The sequence below is a fragment of the Phalacrocorax aristotelis genome, chromosome 1, assembly GCF_949628215.1.
Source record: "Phalacrocorax aristotelis chromosome 1, bGulAri2.1, whole genome shotgun sequence".
NCBI classification, from domain to species: Eukaryota; Metazoa; Chordata; class Aves; order Suliformes; family Phalacrocoracidae; genus Phalacrocorax; species Phalacrocorax aristotelis.
The window spans coordinates 143767215-143784202 of record NC_134276.1 but is presented as its reverse complement, the minus strand read 5'-3'; the positions used below and the strand labels follow the sequence as shown (position 1 = coordinate 143784202).

Sequence of the window (16988 nt, the reverse complement as noted above, 5' to 3'; positions counted from 1 at the left end):
GGTTTCTAACTTGTAACTTGTGCATCTGTGAGCAAAATAGTTACCTTTCTTCCTTTCTCCTCCATCATGGTGTAGGCATCCCCTGTATCACACTGGAAAGCACAAAAGCCTCAGCAGTCCAGCTGCTGTTGGATCACCTTCAAAAGTTTTTTGGGTAAGCTGGCATATTTATACCTTCCAGCTTGGAAGTTTGGTCTAAACTGTTTTCTATGAGTTAGTGGATTCTGAAGAAACTACCAGGCAACCAGTATGCAAGGGTTATGGCTGCAGGAGCCAGCAAGCTGCAGATGATAATGGCTTCATAATGACCTTTGGCTCTTTCTGGCCACGGTGTCTTGCCTATGTGTTACCCTTGCTTTGACCTAATAGGGCTGCTTCCAGCATCCATCGGGCCTTAGCTTGAACTGTGTGTTAGCCAAAAATCTGAGCAGGAGTTGAGCAAACAGTCACACTAGCTTGTAGACAGCAGAGCTGAAAGTGTCTTTTAGGGGCTCAGGGGCAGGCTGCGATCTTCCTGTTCCCAGTGGAAGGCTGCTGCCTTGCAGTCCTGCCTCTTCCAGTGTCTTCCCTTCAGAGATGTGCAACTGCATCTCTACAGAACATGGCTGTTTCCAAAAAGTAATGCCTTTCAAAGGACTTCAGCGTGGGGTACCATTATATGCACAACTTACTACTTACGCAAGAACATTCCACTATAAAATGGTAAAGGTTTGAACAATCTAGTACTGGTTTTGAATGGGTGTGGATACATTAAAAAGCAGGATCATGAAATGCAAAGAACTGCCATTGCAAATTCTGCTACAATGTCCAATTTGCCATACTTGGTTTCTAGCAGATAACCATTAAATTCTTGTAACCATCTCAATACATTCCCCATATAGTATACAACAGACTTTAGTATAAAGTTAATCAAAACAACTGCATGTGTTGTCTGTACTTCTATCAAACTGCAGGATATGTGGGTGTTGGTTTTTTTTATTGCCTTATTCTGCTATTGTGGAGGTTATTCAGCTCTGTCCATGCCAGTGGCTGCATTGTTTATGCCATAGAAGAAAGGAAGAAAAGAAGGGAGAAAATAATGAAGACTTACATCAGTGTTGGTTCCAGAACCTTGTTCTTTGCATATTGGGCTTTGTTACAACACAATAATCTTGTGAGGAGGGATGGTGACACTAGAAGCTGTTTCTATAACTTGGCTGAGGAGGAGAGAAGAAAGCAGGAGAAGGAAGTTTCTTTAGATGACTAAATTGCCAGAGGTTCCTTGGAAAAGTTGAAGTACACTCATCTAAAACAATTAACACAAAGATTGTTTGCCCTTAGAATGAAAATGTGCAGATAAAACTTTAGGCAAAATAGAAACTGAAGATGGGGATCTTAGCAAATGAGATCAAAATTTTGAGGCACTGGAGTACATCTGTTCGGGCCACTCCATTTGAGGTGTTTGAAGTGATTGAAGTTGCAGAGCTTGAGGCCTCAGCGCTTTTTGGAAATTAAAGCCCTGTGAACATATGAAACACATAGATTATTCATGTAGCACATGCTTCTTAAATTAGTTGCTATTGAAACTATAGGCCTTTACTGTTACCTCTTCGGTAATGCAGATGTTCCAATGACTTCCATGGTTCTGGGTTTTGGGGTTTTGTGTTTTGGTTTGGGTTGTTTTTTTTTAAAGCCGGCCTGCACTATATGCATATAACACAATTCTATTGTAGTCTCTATTTTGCACAAAAAAATTTAAAATCTAAGAAAACTTGATATACAACTGTGCTAAAGATGTCCAAACCACAGAACATTGAACTGTTCCCCAGGATTGCTGATGCCTAATACCTTCTGTAGAGGAATGGATACCTTTTTGATAAAGATGCTTAGAAGCACATGGGCAATTTGGACATTTATGTTTAATATGGCATTTCAATTTGTTCATTAGAAAAAAAGACTTTAATTCTCTTTTCTGATATACTTACATAATTGCTTTTTAATTTAAATGTCATGTTTTTGATGTCTGGATATTTTGGATAATTTTAGTCTTTATTTGCTCACTGTCTTACAATTAGCAGAAACTTTCTGTGGACACTTCCCCTTGAGTTCTTTCCAAGATTTAGATTGCTTGCAGGGTAATTGTGCTTAATAAGCAATTCTGGCCTCCTGATGTTACCTGGTATTGTACACTTCCATAGCTGCATATCAATAAAGATTAGAAATTACAGCAACCACTTCTCATTTAAAAGAAAACTGTCCAGGCTTTTTTTTGTTAGATTTTCCACGAAGTTCTAAATCCTTAACCCTGTCTAACTCATTAACTGCTGCTAATGGCTAATAGCTCTCTAGACTACACAGCCTGCCCTCCATGTTTCTGTGGAGAGGAAGAGTCCACGGAAGTGGATCCTATTTTTTTTAAGTTTGATAAGAAAGAGCAGTGGAAACCAAAAATGTCCTAATTGTATCTTGTGAATTTTTTCCTGTTTCAGAAAAGAAATGCAAGCTGTACTTTGTACATCATAAGCAGTATGATGGTAGCACAGTGTACATGAGCACCTCGGCTCTTATCACAGCGTTACTGAGCAGCTGAGATGCTGTTTTGTTTAACTTGGACTGTATGTTCTTCGGTACCAGTGCCTGGCATCCCAGGCATCTCGTAATTAAGTTCAGAGACATATAGTGAAGACCCACCATGATAGGAGGAATAATGCTAAAATTCCTTCTGGTGGGACAAATGTACTCCCAAAAGGCTTGATTTAGTTACCAGTCCTGTGGATGCTTTCCAGGAGCCCTTTAAGCAAATCGTTGTCTTGGCCTCTCTAAAAGGAAACAGAACCCTGTAAAAGAAGGTACACCCTGTCCAAGGTGTTTGTAGGGTGCATGGAGATGAGTAGAATAAGGTTGGTTAGCATGAAGAGCAGTAGGATCACCTCACACACCGCCTGTTGATCTGTTGTGTTTTGGTAGGCACTGTGCAGAAGTACAGTAAAGGAGAATTTGAAGGGGGATGATGAGGAGATTTAACCAGTAACTTGGTGGAGTTTTCTTCTACGAGCATGTCTAAGGTGACTCTTGCAAATGAACTGTAAAGCTGTACAGTTCACTTGAAAAAATGTATAAGAAATAAGAAGGGCAGAGGTAACTGCGGAAGGGCTTCCTGAGTGAAAATAAGTAGATTGCATATAACGTACTAGAGAAAGGGGAGGGCTACTTCACGCTGTCTGCTTTTGGCAAGTCGGCTGACTCCAGAAGACTGTCCTGACATCATCATTCTGGGCAAATGGACAAGATGGGATTGCTGAGGGTGCAATGAGGAGGAAGATGCAGTCATTAAGACTTGAGATGAAAGCTTGTAACTGCATGGTCTGTAATGAAGGCTATATCTCAGAAGGTACACGATGTAGACAGTGTCTGAAAATATGGGGGAATCAGTAAGTGGAAAGTGGTGCTGGCTTAAAAATTTTTGTAGCAGAGAAAGAAGGTAGGAACAGGAAAATGAAAACATCCTCCACCCCCCCCCCCCCCGTATTGAATTTGACCTAACATCTATTTTCCATTGGTATGGCAGACTGTGACTCTTGCTTAATTGCTGTCATTGTTTTGGCATAGCATCCTGTTTTTCACGTAGGGCTCTTTGCTGGGTCATTCTGTGAATGCCATATGTAATCTTTGTAAGACTGCTTCCCAAGGGCAAGTATGTTTATAGTGATGTTACTCATCTCTATGATTTTTCCCCTGTCAATGAGTTTTGGACCCCGTAGGTGAGTTTTAGCCAAACTTGAAGGAATTAGTTGTTTAGAAAGTATGAAGTACATAAGTTTCCCTAAAATTATCACCTGAATAGAGAAGAGATACCTAAGTATACTTACTTCCTGAGGTAGTATTGCAGTTCCACATCCATTTTGAGACAGCGTCGCCGGTTGGCCAAAGTAGTGTAGACTTGGCTTAGAGCTGGCTGTAGCACTGCCACAGAACTTGAAAGCAGGACTATGGGAATTAAGTAATGCAATTGGAGTATTTTAGTCCATAAGCTATTGCTGTGCATTATGATTACCTCAGAGTTTGCTCTACCAAATAAAATTACCTAAGCTCACAATTGTCTGGAGAGGGGAAATACTTAAGTGATCCAAATGAGTCGTATAAATAGGGAATAGGAGAAGCAAAGTTGTTCTTTTGTGCTTGGGGAAATATGGATGTAAGCGTAGCCCAGTATAAATTTTAGAAAGGCTTGTTTCTCTTAGTTGCCTTAACTGGTTAAAGACTCCTTGTAGAAATGTTATTTTCTGTCTTGCAGGCTTTTCTAGGTTGCCAAGAGAGTGACTAGAAACTTCTTAAATAATGTTTAATGAATAATGTAGCCCCTTTCTGAATAAAGCTTTGAGATTATAATTTTTTAAAACAGTTATGTTGATTAAGTTGAAAGTGCCTCACCTTATTTCTGTTTCAGGAATTGCATTTAATTACAGTGAGATTTCTTTTCAGTAGTCATGTAGTACCATGGCTTTAAACCATATACTTAATTGACTTCTAAAACTTCAGCTAATTAAAATTTAAATAGATATTTCAATTGTGAGATGTATTATTTACTGCATCCTTTAGTGTAAGCGTGGAAGTGGAGAAATGGGCTCATTTGCATGCAACTTTCCCAAAAACATAGTGGAAGAAGGTGTTGTGTCTTGGTCCATATCTTGAAACGTGGGAATTACAATAAGGTTTTTCTGAGCTTTATGAAATTTGCCCGCAGTTCACATTTGGAGTCCAAGGAACACCACCTCACTTTGACAGGTGTGACTCAGGGTCGCTGTAGTCAAATAACAAAGCACAGCAAATGTTGCATGTGGGCTTGACTGAAGTGAAAAGGACAGATCTGACCCTACAAAACCAAGAGTTAAGCCAGTTCTTGCCAAAACAGAGCAGATGACCTCATTGCTGTTGGTGTAAATACTGGTAATTGCACACAAATGTCTTCAATCAATCCCTCAACTGGCTGTAAGCATTTGCAGACAAACTGTAAGAGGAGAGGGAAATGTTGAATGGGTGGGGCCGTGTCTTCCTTGAAACCAGCTGAGAGAATGGCCTATTTTCCCTTCTTTGAAGCTAGGGCATCCAGAGGGTAAGGCAACTTTGAAGTAAGCTGTGTGTATTGTAGCTTTCATATAAATATTTCTCCTGCAATGAAATAGCTCGCTTATTCCTCTGCTCTTTGTTTTCTTTCACTCCCACACAGTATTTAGACAGACCATATTAGAGATGTATAAATGTGACTTCCACTTAATGTTGCTGTTTGTTAATAAAGTTGTGGTTGTTGTTTTTTCAAATGTGCTGTATGTTTGATACTAATGAAGAACAAATATTTACAGGGCTTTGGAAGACATTACAGTGCAGTAAATATGACTGTTGAGATGATGAATCAAGAAATGTTTGTTTAATGCATATCACTTTTTTAAAGCTGTTTGTCACGGAATTTATATGCAATGCAGTCTCCTTTGCTAACATATCTGGAAAAGGATATTCTTCTGCCACAGAATAAAATATGTCCCAGCTGCTGTCTTAATCTCTGCCATGCTGCTACCAAGTATCCAACCTTTCCTAGAACTGTGGTGAATGGTGAGGCTTTTTCTGATGGGTCCATTCAGCCTTGCCTCTCTTTAGCAGGACTGTGATTTTTCATATTAATAACTTTGTCAGGAGCTGGAATACAGAGTGGGGAGAAGGAGGACTTTGTGTAAAACCACCTACAGATGATACTTTAGTCCTAATCCTGAAACAGATTCAAGGCTGGGATTTAGTGATTGAATCTGCTTCAAGGCAGGCTTAGACTTTTATCAAAATATATCCTATCTAAAGAGCTGAAAGTAAGCGCTGCATCAGATATTGTTTTGGTTTGCTGGTACACATCCTAAATATAATGCTCTTAAGTTTTAAACTTCTGCTTTGAAACTGCCTGTCTGAAAACTAGTTAATAGAAGCAAAGATCCTTGGGAGACTCTAATGTGAGTGCTATCACCATCTCCAAAATGCCCTTAGGTTTTTGTACCTCAAGTCTGTGTGGAGTTCAGATGCTTTTTATATCTAATCTTAGGGAAAGGAGAGTATTAATTTCAGAGTTGTTCTTCCCGTTGAATTAATTCAAGTGTGAGAGTGTGAAAATTACTGTTAAAAATGCAAGGTTATATTCTTAATGGTGACCAAATATAAACAGAAACTTTAATAAGCCATCTGTTTCGTTAGCTCACCTGTTGGTTTGTTTTCTTTCAAACATTTCTTGCAAACATTTTGAAAATGTTCTGGAACACAGTTGGGTCAAGCCTTGTGGCCTCAAAATTGTGAGTCAAGACAGAAGGCGTTATGGACCGTGACGGGTTTTGAAAGCATCAGTACTCTAACCATCAATATGTATTCACAGCAGCAGGTTGGAACTTAGTTTTCTGTGAAATTTTAGACACAATCTCTGATCATGAAGCTTTCTAGCTACCTCATCTCCTCTGCTGCAGCTCCCAAACTGGTGAATCCTGTTTTGTACTGCAGTTCAATCATTGCTAAATAGTACTGCGGGTTTCTTGCAATCATGACCCAGCTTAATGAAGTGAACTGATGATGATGGAGGAAGAGCACTGATGCCCTGTTGATGAATTTAGGGATGACATTGATATGCTGGTATGGCCTTCAGCTTGCTCAGTAAAGGTCACCAGGGACAGTAAAGACTTGGATTCAGACTCCACCTCTTTGCTGACGAGGAGGAGAAGAGATACCTTGTGCTGAGGCCTTTGAGATAAGTAATTTGTTTCCGTGTATCTGAAAAGGAAACAAATTATATATTGGACAAAGATGTGTTAGAATGGCAGACAACGAATAATCAAGAGATGCAATGGTTGAGATTAAAACACCGAGGAAGATGCCCTTGAAGACAAACACACGTTGTGAAGTCAGATCAGACTGAGAATTAAAATAAATACTGAAGTTTCAAGTATAATTTTCAAGGTGGAAGAATTATTTCATTTCAACTAATAGCTTCCTTGATAGTTGTTATTTTAATAAAATTTATCTTAGATGAAAAAAGGTGTGGATGAATTTTTTACCTCCTCCTCTCACTCCCCTAACCCCAAAAGAAAACCAGTTAATAGTTCTTTCTGGCCAGTTCTCACTAATACAAAGAGAAGAGGGACTTCCAATTTTATTTTTCTGTGCTGAAAGGTTGGAGCTCAAGGAGAGGCACGGGATGTTCTGTAATTAGGGAAAATATCAACCATAGCTTCCTCTGCTTCAAAACAGTGTTTCTCTCACTCAGTTTTCCCCACCATATTGTTAGCCACATTGCACAATGAGAAACTGCAAAGCAAGCAACAGCTCCTGGATTAGGCAGTTGAGGATTCTTGGATGCAAGTCAACTAGTAATTTGCCTGGGAAACTGTGACTTTGGGACTTCTGGGGAATTCTACGTTATCTGGAAGGCAAGATTTCTAGCAGCCGTTATTGCTAGAAACAACCTCTTGTAGTACAGAGTTTATGTGAATTCACGTATTAGTGCTGTCCTGTCCTGCCACAGGTAGTGTGTGAATGTGTGTGTGTGTGTATATATAGTGTGCATGTGTGTCTTAACACTTGTGGCACCTAAATTTTGGCCTTTTTCACACAGACATGTGTTAGACCATCTCTTGGTTGGTCTCATGTGAGGAAAATTCCTTGGTGCTTAAACCCTCTCTCAAGCTTGTTCTCAACACTGTCATCTTCATGGTTGTGGGACCTTTGGTTTGTTTGTTTTAAGCAGTGCTTATTATCTCTGAGCGCTCTTCTGGGATAGCAAAAGAATAACACACCACAAGAGGAAGTCACTTAGTCCCACTGAAAAAATTGGATGCTACCTCTGTGTAAACACTTAGTTTTTAAAGAAAGTTGTACATGGATTTCAAAACCAGAACCTGTTCCTTTCTCATAAAATTTTGTGTGCAAAAGATTTACACTCGATATTTTAACTTGACCCTACCATGAAAGGTTTTTGCCTATTGATGGGAAGCAGCATATCTTGTAGGTATTTTTTTCCTTCATCAGTCCAAGGGAGGAGGCTTTCTGGTAAATACTAGTTAGTTTGTTTCCAGTAGCCAATTCTGTATTCGCAGTCATCTTCATCTGGAAAATGTTACTTTGTTCTATGACAGGATTTTTCTGGTAGGGAAGATCTGCCAAATGCCTCTCTGTTCACGGGGGGTGCTATCATGCTCTGCTATAGGGTTTATAAGCTCGCTCTTGGTAGCTGAACTTAACAGCTTCTAACTTGGGTGAAACAAGCTGCCTTTTTGTGCAGAGCCCTATTTGGGGTCATAATAGGGAAAGGCAAAAAGCGGAATTTGGCTATACATAGTGCACAGAGAATGAGGTGTAAAGGGAAAATGATAAACTCTAGGTGACGTTTGGTTATAGCATGCTCACATTTAGGTATACTAAACAGCATGCTGATTATTTTTTAGAAGAACAGAAAGTTGCTGAAGTGGTTGGTCAAAATTCTGCAGTTGTCTTCAGCTGCAGCAGAATATTAGCCCTGATTTGAGGTGCACGCTGCTTTCAGATGATGTGAACCTTCTAAAGAAAGATTAGAAATTAGGTGAAATCAACACCTTAATTTTAGTTCTCAGGGTTTCACCTGATTTAACAGTTATGTCAAGGATAGATAGGTTTTGCAAACATCTGCTTGGATTATCTCTTTTTCTTAAATAGAAGAAAAGCCCTTTGCTTTTTGTCTGTTCTGTCTGTCTCCTATGAAATTGCAGCCTTTTTGTAGTTTGTAAACTAGCTGTGAAGAGGTAGCCAAATAGTAGCGCAAGTATGTGTGTGTTTATATATATATGCTGGATTTTTTGTACACTTAAAAACTGAACAAATCTCTGAAAGAGTAAGATATCATCAGTCAATTAGGATAAAAGGAAAATTTAGGGGAAATTTGTTTAAGGCATGACAAACAACGTAATTGAGGAGACTTCAGGCAAGGTAGTGGAGAACAAAAAGCACATGGGAGAGAGGTGGAGGGAGAAAGTAGCTGGGGGATGTCAGATTTCTGATGCTTGGTTCCAGTCAGAAATACCTGTTGCTGTGATGCTGATCACTGAAAAACTGGGGGAAAGCTGTGATCAGAGGCGTGCTTTGGCTTGTGTGCCTCTCCTTAGTAAATTCACTTTGCATTCCTATTCCCAGTCATTGGTAAAATGAGAAGTTATGCATAAGGTGAACTGGTTTTGAACTTACAGGATTGTGAAACCTTAAGGGAGCTTTTTTTCCCCCCAACCCTATCCACTGGCTTCAGAGAAATTTGTACAACATCGGAGGTAAGGGTTATTTTGTCTTCTCTATTGCGGAAGAATGATGTGCATTCTGGACGCAAACTTCAGGTTGAAAAATATATTTGGGGCTCTCAGAATACCTTTCCACTGAGGGCTAAAAACGCTGTTCATGGTACATGAGTTAACCGTCAGCAAATAAAGAACTGAATACACATGAACGAAAACCAAATGTCAATAAAAAGGTGTTGTAGAGTTATAATTGGGAAGCAGAGATAGATTTATGGCCAAAAGGTTTTCTGGTTTTCAGATCTCTCTGTAAACTTGTACAGCACAATCCTGGACACCAAACCAATTCTAGATTTTTTAAAAATTTATTATAGATTAGCTTTGCTTAGAAACTGTAATGAGACACAGCGATTTCTGCACATAGATCTTACATTTCTGCTGTCTTTGTGCGTTCTGTTTTTAGCAACAGGTCCCTGAAAGAATCCTATTAGCACTTGTGGGGCACGCAGCCCTTTAATTCAGCCCTGCATATTGGTCTGATGGAAGCACATACCACAGGCTGCTTTTATTGTTTTGCTATTGCTACTCAGTCTATTAAAACTATTTGCCCTGTAAGAAATGAATAGGAATATTTCCCCGGAGCTCAGACTGTTTCAAAGACGCTTTGTCCGGATCATTTGCTACTTTGGTGAATGTTGTTTTCAAAATTGGAGGTGTCAGCAAATATTTCGTAATTAAATGATGCCTCTCTTCAGTCTTTTTTTTTTTTTTTGTCTTTTAAAGAGGGACGGTAGGAAAACAGATGACCAAAACTGATCTGCACTGAACGCAAGACTACATTGTGTGCTAACGGGGGGAAAAATGCGCTTGCTGGCTTGCGAAATTGAGATAATACTTTGGACGTTGACAGACAGAAAAACAATTAGAGCTGTCGGATGCTTTGCTGACATGTGCGTTGTCACATGGAGAGATGGCTTGTTTTGTGCCAGTAAATCTGAACTGTTCAACTTTCAGCAAGATATTAAGTTAATTAATAAAGTTCTTTACATCTGGGCTTGGAATATGAGGTCTGTTTATTTGTGAAGACAACTGGTCCAGGAATAAAGAACAAGGTCACTGATGGGGCCTGTTAGGTCTTTTCTCAGTTGCTGTTATATTAAAGACTTTCTTCTGCTTAGGGTATTGGTACATTAAAATGGTGTTACCTGATTGAAGTGTTTTTGTATTTGTACACTGTTAATGTTTGTGTGGATAGTAGTTTTCTTTGAAGTATGTCACTTTATGTGGGAAAATGTTTATTTAAACTCATCAACTTCTTTGGGTTTGCAGGCGCTTACTGATGTCTCAAAAGACTCTAGCTCTGTAGACCCCAGTATTCTTAAAAGCTATCACTTTTTTGTTGATGAATTATACAAGTATATTTGAAATCTGGTTTTACGTATACATTTGGATTTATTCATGTGCCTTTTGTTTTCTAAATGGGTACATCTGGACAGGGGGTTTGGGTGTGTGCTGGGCTGACTTTATAGCAGACTTGCTTAGTGCTTCTCTACTAAAGCCTGTCCTGTCAATATGCCGTGCCTGCTCTGGCTCTGAATGGGCTCTGAGGTGTGTTGCTGCTGACTGCCACAGCAAGTCAGGTGAAGATCCGTGTGTCTCTTGGATTACATGTTGATATTTGTCAGCTGTGGAATGAAGCATTTGGTTGTAGAAGGGAAATCATCTTTCCGCTCTAGCTTGAGGGCTGCACTAGTACATCTTTTTGATGCAGAAAGAGATGTTCTCTTCCCCAGGAGAAAGCAGCTCTGCTTAGACTGTAAAACATGAACTGTACTGAATATTTGTTTCCGGTGTTTTTCCTGCACCATTTCTGCCTCCATGGGCAGTTCTGTTAAATCCATCAGCATCACGAGATTACGTGTTTCTTCTCTAACCCTACCCTGCTTGTCTTTACTAATCTCCTGTAAATAACTTTCAGATTTCTTTTACCCTGTTCCTGTATTATTAATTTTCTTCATACTTTGTTCTTCAGAAATATTGTCTTTAATTTTATCACTATATCCGTATTGGATTACCTGAATACATGAGCATCCTTTATTGTATTATCATGGTTATTTTTTCACTATCTGCTTAAATAACCCAGGTTGCTCATTAGTTTTTGGGTTTAGTTTTTTGGTGGTTTTGTTGTGTTTTTTTTTGTTGTGGTTTTTATTTGTTTGTTTTAAGAAAATCACCATTATTGGTGGTTTGGTTTTGGGGTGGGTTGGATTTTTTAAATTATTCTTAAGACAGTTCTTGGAGTTGTTACTCTGAAATTTTTGCAGCTCAGCATCATAGCAGTTCCAGCTAGAAATTAACTTCTGTGAGCCGTGATGCTGGTGAGTCTGTTTATGCAGAAGAAAAGCAGTTCCTACAAAAGCTGAGCCCGTAGGAAAACCACTAGGGTTCAGATCAGTAATTAATCTAGAAGTTAACAGTAGATAAACCTTGAGCAGCTTGACTGTTGGTAATAGGACAGCAGATGGCTGATTGCAAAGTCCTAACCTAGCTCCCTAGGTTTCTAAATTTATTTCTATGCTTCAAAGTTTTTCTGGCATTTGAGTGTGTTGTGGACTCGGGATTTCTTCTGTTTCAGAAAAAAGCAACCCTCTGAATATTTTTTCCAGTTACAAACATTGGGAATTTTCTTTTTTAAAATGAAATTGGGAGCTAGTACGTCCTACTGTCTGGTATGACTTTGGCATTATTTCAGTGAAGGCAGTAGAACCATGCTTAAAAGTGAGAACTGGCTAGACTAGATGGTACGGCTTGCTTTTTGGTTTAGTAATCACCGCAGTGCCTGTGGAAAAACCCAGGATAACACTTTAGCCAAAGTCTGTTTCTTTACAGAACCAGCACAATGTTGGCAGGGGTTAACCACCTCTATGATACTTTCCTGGATGCTTTTCCTTGTTTTGGAAAAAGAAAGAAGCAGTCTGTCTGCTTGCTTTCTGTTTTGGGTTTTCCAGTGCTGATGCTAAATGCACAGGTTTGTTGGGATCAGGAGCCTTCAGCTGCAAGGTTGGACTCTCACGGGTGGCTGAATTAAAAATGTTTCCCCCTTGTGTTGCTGCGCCGCTACCTGCTCAGAATTATTGAACACTGAAAAATATCTATAACCAGTCCCTTGATGCATCCAGGCAGTATATAAAGGAAGAGGGGCACCTGTTACTGTTGTCAGTTACCTATTAAGAGTTTACTCCAGAGCTGGTTGTTTAATGCTATTTCTTTTGGTGCTTTTTTTGTAATAACTTTGAATATTTTAGGAAGTAAACTGTAATGAAACTAATGATATGTCTACAGGATGGGTAGACGTGGCTAAAGCAAGGGATGTTTAATTCCTGTTACTGTTTTTAAAGAAAGGAGGCTGCATTGCCTCTTCTACCCAATAGATATTAAGGTGAATTTCTTGCCTCAATGTAAACACCAGGATTTTTTTCTCTTCTAGCTGCCGAGAGAAGTCTGCTGCGTTATCTCTGGTATAGCTGCAAGTATGACTTGACTGATTTGCATTCATGGCTCTTGGATGATCTGGTGAACCATGGAGCTCAAAGTATGGGTGGATGGAGTCCAGAGAATTGTGTGTGGGGTCACCGAAGTCACAACATGCCAGGAAGTTGTAATAGCCCTTGCTCAGGCTATTGGTAAGTAACTGTCAGCTGGGTGTCTGGGAACTGGGGTGAAGCTTTTTTTATGAAGCTGATCTGAGGGGAGATGGGGTTGCGCTGAATACTGGTGGAACATGAACATATAATGCACAGTGGGGTACCTTGCAGTGTAAACTTACAGCCTTTGATTTTTAACCTGCCAGAGAGAGATTAAAAAGAAAGAAAAGAAATGCTTTGAAATCTATAAACTTTCATTCAGTACAAAATTATTGTTAAAATAATAATATGCTGCTGTTTGTCATTGTAAATACAGCCTGGAGTAAAGAAGGTGCTAAACTGTGTCAATTTTTTTTGAGTACCAAAGAAATATAAAAGCAGTGCAAAATAGTTAGGTGGCTTTCGTAAGCTAACAATGTTCATGGAAATTATCATTCATTCATTGTAAGTATCCCTAGCTATACTGGGAGTAGTGTAGATCAGTGAAATAAATCCTTCAAGTTCTCCTCTTGCTCTTGCAGGCCATATAACTCAGTACTAATGAAAGGGTAACTTGAAGTCTGTTTAGTGTTAGCTATTTTCTGAACAGTTTAGTGGAGGAAAAAAAATTATCTTTCAAGCTCCACTACAAGAAGGAGCATTCCTTCAGTCTTTGCAGAGCTTTCTCAGTGATTGAGAGCATCCTCAATAAGCCTCAACTTCATCCCTTCAGGGCTTCCTATGCTGAATCTTCTTTGCTAAAATTTTGTAACTGGCTTTACATACTATTTAAATGTAAAACCTATATCTTACCTAAAATTAAATTCATAATTTAAGGGCTAGCTTTTGCATTTGTCAGTATTCCAGCAGTTTTGCAAGATTGTATTAGCAGTCTGACTCAATTGGAAAACCATAATTTTCTAATAAAAAACAACTTAGGGCCATGAATGTCAACTGAATATTCTACCTATAAGTATGAAGGCAATTTCTCTGAATTTCTGTGTTGTATGTTTATTTAAATGTGTACTTCTGAACATTATTTCCATTTACTCTCATCTGATAGAGTAGAACACTCGTGGTTTTTTATTTTATACCTTAAGGGGATTGAACACAATGCTAGCATGTGTATACTCTATCTGTTCACATCAAACACCTTTTAAAGTTTCATTTTAAAATTGTAGAAAGTCAGTATGTCTCTTAAAATCTTGTATTCAATGGTTAACTGTTAACACAAGCAGTAAAAGCACACTTAGCTTAGCTGCAGCTCTTCATTTAATGCTAATTGATTTATTAATTGCTTGCTTCCATATCTCATTTTCTGCCTATAGGGGTTTTTAAAGACATGATTATGCTAGCATGGTTGTTTCCTAGTAATGATTAAGAAGTGTTACATATTTAGAAAAAATAAATAAACAAACAGGTTGTAATAGAATTCTGTTCTTTGCTTTGCTTTCAATATCTTTCATCCTGTTTCCTTTGCCGCCGCCACAAAACAAAAAATTTCAAACTCCCAGTTCTAGACAGTAATTTAATGTTCTCCTGTGTAATATCTCTTTGTTTTTTCTGTATCCTCAGTTATTAGCCTGAACTCTGAAAAGATTCCATCAGTCTTGGAAACGCACACAGTTTTTGTCAACTCAGCAGACTTCCTTTTCTGTAACACATCACCAGTTCATCCGGGCCACACGACTCTGGTTCCGTGCAGAGAAAAATTGTAGTTGCAACTAGAGCCAAATTAAGATAATCCTCTAGAAATGCCTTCCTGAGGCAGATATCCTCTCGAGAAAGCACCTAGAGTAACTGCGCTCCAATTTCTCACTGGGGCTGCTAGGACAATATTAAACACCATATAAATTATACTTGCATGTCTTTGGCAGATAGGGCTATCCCAGTCCCCTGTCAGGCCATTCATCGGAAAAGCAACCATATGCCTGCTCCTTTGATTTGGCGATAGGTACCAGGATACCAGGAATATTTGTCCCTCAAATTTGAATGGGAATCTATTAAAATGTATCCCTCTAGCTCTCACCTGACATTTGGTGGTGGAAAGTAGCCAGTCTTAGTTGGCTGCCTCCTTGGTTGGCTCTGATCTCATTTTCCACTTTGCAGTCTGGCTCCTTCAGCAGTCGCATAGCTTAGCAGGACTCAATATTATTTTGTCTGTCTGTTGGTCTGTCTGCAAAGTTTTTGAGATGCTCCTTTTGTTTTATCATGTCTTACAGTTTATCGCTTAGTCCTTGACTTAAAAAATACAACACAGAGACAACACGGTCATCTTCACTGAGCCTGAAATATTGACTGCAATAGGTATATTATTTGTGTTGAAGTGCAGCGTCCGGGACATCTGCAAATTAACTTATTTTACACCGTATCCACTGAACAAAGCACGAGCCAAAGGTACTTGGATTAAGACATCCATGAGAAGCTTCTTGAACAATGGATTAACTGACGCTGCCTCTATTCTAAAGTTACGAAAAGTAAAGCTTTACAATGTATTTAAAAAATAGTAAAATCAAAATTATTATAGAATTGGCTGTGATTGGAAGGCACTTCTGAACATCATCTGGTCCAACTCCACTGCTCAAAAGCAGGCAGAGCTAGAGCAGGTTGCTCAGGACCATGTGCAGAATATGGCCAAGTATGGAGACTCCACCACCTCTCTGCGCCACCTGTTCTGGTGTTCAGTCACCCTCGCAGTAAGAGTTTTTTCCTTATGTTTAAATGGCGTTTCTTGTATTTCAAGAATTTTCTTTTGCTGCCACTTGATCAAATGCAGGGCCGCATCTCCTGATCTCCCACTGTGATAAGAGCAACAAAAAGGTTTCCAGCTATGTACTTTCTGGCTCTCCCCTCCTGTTATAGAAATTCCGTAATAACTTTCTTCAGGATAGAAATTTTTTTATTTTTGGTCTTTTCTCCAGGTGCAAAGACAAGGAGTTATGTTCTAGGGCTACTTTAGCCAAACAAAAGTAGCAAGTCATGCTGGGTTTATGCCCCTTTGTAGGAAGTTCTGTCCCATACCCAAAGTGTAGCCTAATCCTTTGGCAGTGGAGTTCTGGTACTGTGGCTGATGTTCCTTGACGTATTCCTTACAAATTGGTATCTGCCACTATTACCTCTTTCAGTGGAAAGGCCTGCATGTGTCTCTTCCTTTGAGGCTGTACTCCTGATGGGTAGCATTTGTGTTACTGTTCTTGTGCTATGACCTACTTCCCCTGTTGCCCATCTCTTGATTGTTGAGGAATAGGAACTGATTCTATGCTGAGTTGCTGTACAAATTAGTTTTTTTTTTTTAGTTTCCATTTGGCTTGAAGTTAAAGGGTTTGAATTAAATCTCAAATAAACATAATTCTTTAAAACAGAAAAAGAGTTGTCTCTTTTGGGCATCCCAGCAAAGCCTATTTTTAAAATGCATGTATATATTTTAATGAATGCGAGAGAGAATAATACCAATTGGATGTAATTTTGGATGCTGTAGTTGCTTGTTTCTCTAACTTAGAAGGAATTAGAAACGCCTTAGCTGAAGGGAGGGTCTCTGGAATTCTGTTCAACAGGCATAAAACTATCCAGTTACAAGCTTCCAGAGAGTGAAATCACCTCCCACTGGGATTCTGAAGAACACTTGATATTACCTTTTATGAGTTTTATCCAGGGCTGCATTGTTTCTTGTTTTTTAAACTCAAGCTGCTTGCAAATTACAAAGAGGAAGCTTTGGCCTTATAATACAAATAAGAGAAGTGATTATTTCGTCATGAGAAACTAAGCCCTCACCAAGATGTAAAAATATACCACAGCACACAGTTTAAATGGACAACCATGAGTCTTGTTTTAAAAATATTTTTGTCAGGAGATACGAGCTAGATTTTATCACATCCATCATTGTCTATTTTAAAGATGTATATTTGACAGCAAATTCTGCCTGTTCTTCTGCTTTCGCTAGCTCTTCTGTGCAAACCATGCCAGAATGGCTTCATGTAAATGTCGCTTTCTCGTTTTGATTCCTTTTCTTAATTTGGGCAACTGAAAAACAAAGAGTTATTGATACTTTTCACCTGCATGTATGATGAGCTGGTGAATCCGGTCAGAGGTCTGTTTTGCAGAGTACTAT

General features: G+C 39.0%; 1 protein-coding gene across 4 annotated transcripts in view; it reads left to right on the top strand.

The window, feature by feature from the left end:
* The window catches only part of RASSF8 (Ras association domain family member 8), a 90056-nt gene that overhangs the window by 54915 nt on the left and 18153 nt on the right, over positions 1-16988 (top strand). For all 4 annotated transcript variants that reach the window (XM_075113685.1, XM_075113668.1, XM_075113675.1 and 1 more), the window contains one exon: positions 12745-12940. In XM_075113685.1, the coding sequence (XP_074969786.1) occupies positions 12838-12940 (103 nt within the window). In that variant the 5' untranslated portion in view covers positions 12745-12837. The remainder of the gene's footprint in view (positions 1-12744; positions 12941-16988) is intronic.